General features: G+C 52.2%; 1 protein-coding gene across 1 annotated transcript in view; it reads left to right on the forward strand.

The window, feature by feature from the left end:
* The window catches only part of FRRS1L (ferric-chelate reductase 1-like), a 22301-nt gene that overhangs the window by 6158 nt on the left and 13311 nt on the right, over positions 1 to 2832 (forward strand). Inside the window, exon 2 of the mRNA XM_004677959.2 lies at positions 312 to 447. Coding sequence (XP_004678016.1) covers positions 312 to 447 — 136 coding nt within the window. The remainder of the gene's footprint in view (positions 1 to 311; positions 448 to 2832) is intronic.

Genomic DNA, 2832 nt, shown 5'->3' on the forward strand with positions numbered 1-2832 from the left:
TGGACAACGGCCTCGCACAGGGGTCCCCAGTTAGCCCAAAGGGCCGGACACAGGGCCGCTCCTCTCCATGCTCCCTGTTCCGGTCACTCCCACACCCCCAGGGACAACAAGGCCACCTTCCGGGCCTTGCCCTTCTTTCAGGAAGGCTCCAAACTTTTGGGGGCCAGAGCCAAGCTCCAAATTTGGGGCAGTGTCCTTTGGGGGGGCCAGAGCAGAGTAGAAAGTAAAGGCTGTCCCTCCACCCGCCCCACCTCCAGCCAGACACAGGGACTAGCTCGGGGGGGCGGGGGGGCGGGGGGGCTGCTGCCCAGGCTGAGGCTGGGGGCCGGGGACCCCGGGGCCGCGCGCGGGGGGACGCGGGCGCCGACGAAGCGGTGCAGCGCCACGACTCCTCCTACGGTACCTTCGCCGGGGAGTTCTACGACCTGCGCTACCTGTCAGAGGAGGGTGAGGCTGCGGGGGATAGAGGGACGCGGGAGGGAGACCCGGGGCTTGGGGGGACCCCCCGAGACGGCAACAGGGCGGGACTGGGGTGTGGGTGTGGGGTGAGAATCGAGACGGCTAGAGCACAGCAGGCACCAGAATGCGGAGCATATAGCTGAGACCCCTTCAGGGGGTCTGGAAGAGGGACCCGAAGCGCTGTCAGCACCTTCCACGAGGCTTTACTGCAGGGGGGACCCAAGCCGCTGCCGGCTTTACTGGTGGGAGACCAAACTGGGAGAGCGAGGTGGTCGGCCAACTCCCCAGGGCCCCGCCTGGGGTCTCTCTGCAGCTTGCCTCCACTCAGTTGGGGATGGGTTAAGGGATGTGAGATCAGGGCAGCTGGTGAGGAGACTGCCCGATTTGAAGAGCTTTGCCTTCTTTCCTCTCTGCCTGTTCTGCCCTACATTTGCAGTGACCAGAGCCCTGGCCTTTTCAGCATTCTGTTTCTGCTCATGGCTCTGCTGTCAGAGCGCTTCCACCCATGTCCCCACTTCCGCCCCACTTGCCTTCTGTCATGGCACATGTTATGGTCCCCTGCTGTGAGCCACCATTGTTGGGGCCTGCTGGGTCCAGAGACTTGGGGGGTGAGGGGAGGTGTCAGCTACAGGACTCCCTGCAGAGCTGTTTCAGTGGAACGAAAGCCAGAATGATTCTGTTCGAAGGGACGGAAACTGGCCTGTTCTGCAGTTTGGAAGAGTGATTTCCGTTATCTTCTGCTAAGAGGAGTATCCGAGATTCAAACTGGGTGTTGAAATGGCATGTGCCCCAGCAACTAATATGGTGCTGAGTATATCTTTTATTTAGGATTAGTGTCTGGCTGCTTGCACAAATATTAATGGCTTAGACAGAAGTTTTCCTGCCATGTAGAGAAATCTGGAAGTGATAGTCCAGAAGGGGTATGGAGGCTCCTGCTCATCAATGATACAGGGTCTTGGGTATTCAGATTCTTCACAGTTCTTAGCATATAACCTCAGGGCCCAAAAATAGCTGCTTGATCTCCAGCCCTTACACTGACTTTCCAGGCAGTGGGAAAGGGAAGGTGGGAAGGAGAAGCTTACTATTTTATTTTTTTTATTTATGCATAAAGAACTGGGATACAGGCCAGAGGTGGAGGGGCGGTGAGAGGATCCACCAGAGACAGAATGGGGAGCAGAACAGGCTGACTGACAAGTACACTGCTGAGGGGAGCAGCAGGTGGGTCAGGAGAGGTCTGCCGTGCCATGTGGGTCATCTCCAGGGTGGGACTGAACTCATGCTGAAGTGGCTTTAGCTTCTTAGTGCTGTGCTCTAACCTGCTACACCACCAGGGAGGGCCCTACTGACTATTTTAAAGGGAGATTATTATAACAGTCTATTTATACTTTATTGGCCACAACTTAATCCATGTCATCACCACTAGAGAAGAAGGATACTGGGAAGCCTTTTCACGGGGAAGTAATATGCCCAGCTCAAAAATCAAATTTACTAGATGAAGAACAGTGGACAGGATGGATTTGGGGAGTTGGGTAGTGGTTCAAATGACTGGAACAGGAACCCCAAATACCTTAAATAAGATTGTTCATTTTCTCTCATCACTGGTCTTAATGGGTAGGACAATTCTGTTCCACAAGGGTCATTCAGGTACACAGCTTCTTTTCCATCTTGTCTCACAATCCTTTATGACTTTGTCCACGTCTCTGTAGTAAAAGTCAGGTTTTCATATTGTTCAGTTTTAGGGGAAGGAGAAATGGAAGACATTCAAGACAAGGGTTAACCTGAACTTGCACATATCACTGCTGCTCACATTCCTGTAGTAAGAACAAGATGACATGGCCTACCTGCAAGGGAGGCTGGGAAAGGTAGTTTGCTAGCTGGGTTCCCATGTGAACAGGGAGAAGGAGAGAATGGGTGTTGGGAGTAAGACATGCAAAAATAGAACCTGTCATTCTGAGAAAGAATGAGCATTGCAAAGCCCTTTTGTTTCTGAAGGGACCACTTGCGTATTTACTCTGTTTTCATCAGTCTAGCACACTATCAGGTGGCTCACACACAGCACTTGAGAACTTCGATTCTCACTGGATGCAAGAGCCTAACAGAGAACATGCTCAAGATACTATACCTTAGTTTGCACAACAGAGGGAGTGAACGTAGTTGTAGAGTCCAGTTTTATGAACAACCGGTGCCTGCAGCTGCGCCTTGTGTATCACCTCCAGAGCAGAGATCAAACTCTCGTAAGTAGCTGTGGCCAGCTTGCAGTGCTTCATCTTAATCCATTGTGCCACCAGGGAGGGCCTAATATTTGTTCTTTTTTTTTTTTTTTTAAAGATTTATTTATTTATTTATGCATACAAGAACTGGGATACAGGCCAA

The sequence above is a fragment of the Condylura cristata genome, unplaced genomic scaffold (assembly GCF_000260355.1).
Source record: "Condylura cristata isolate star-nosed mole 26May11 unplaced genomic scaffold, ConCri1.0 scaffold00006, whole genome shotgun sequence".
NCBI classification, from domain to species: domain Eukaryota; kingdom Metazoa; phylum Chordata; class Mammalia; order Eulipotyphla; family Talpidae; genus Condylura; species Condylura cristata.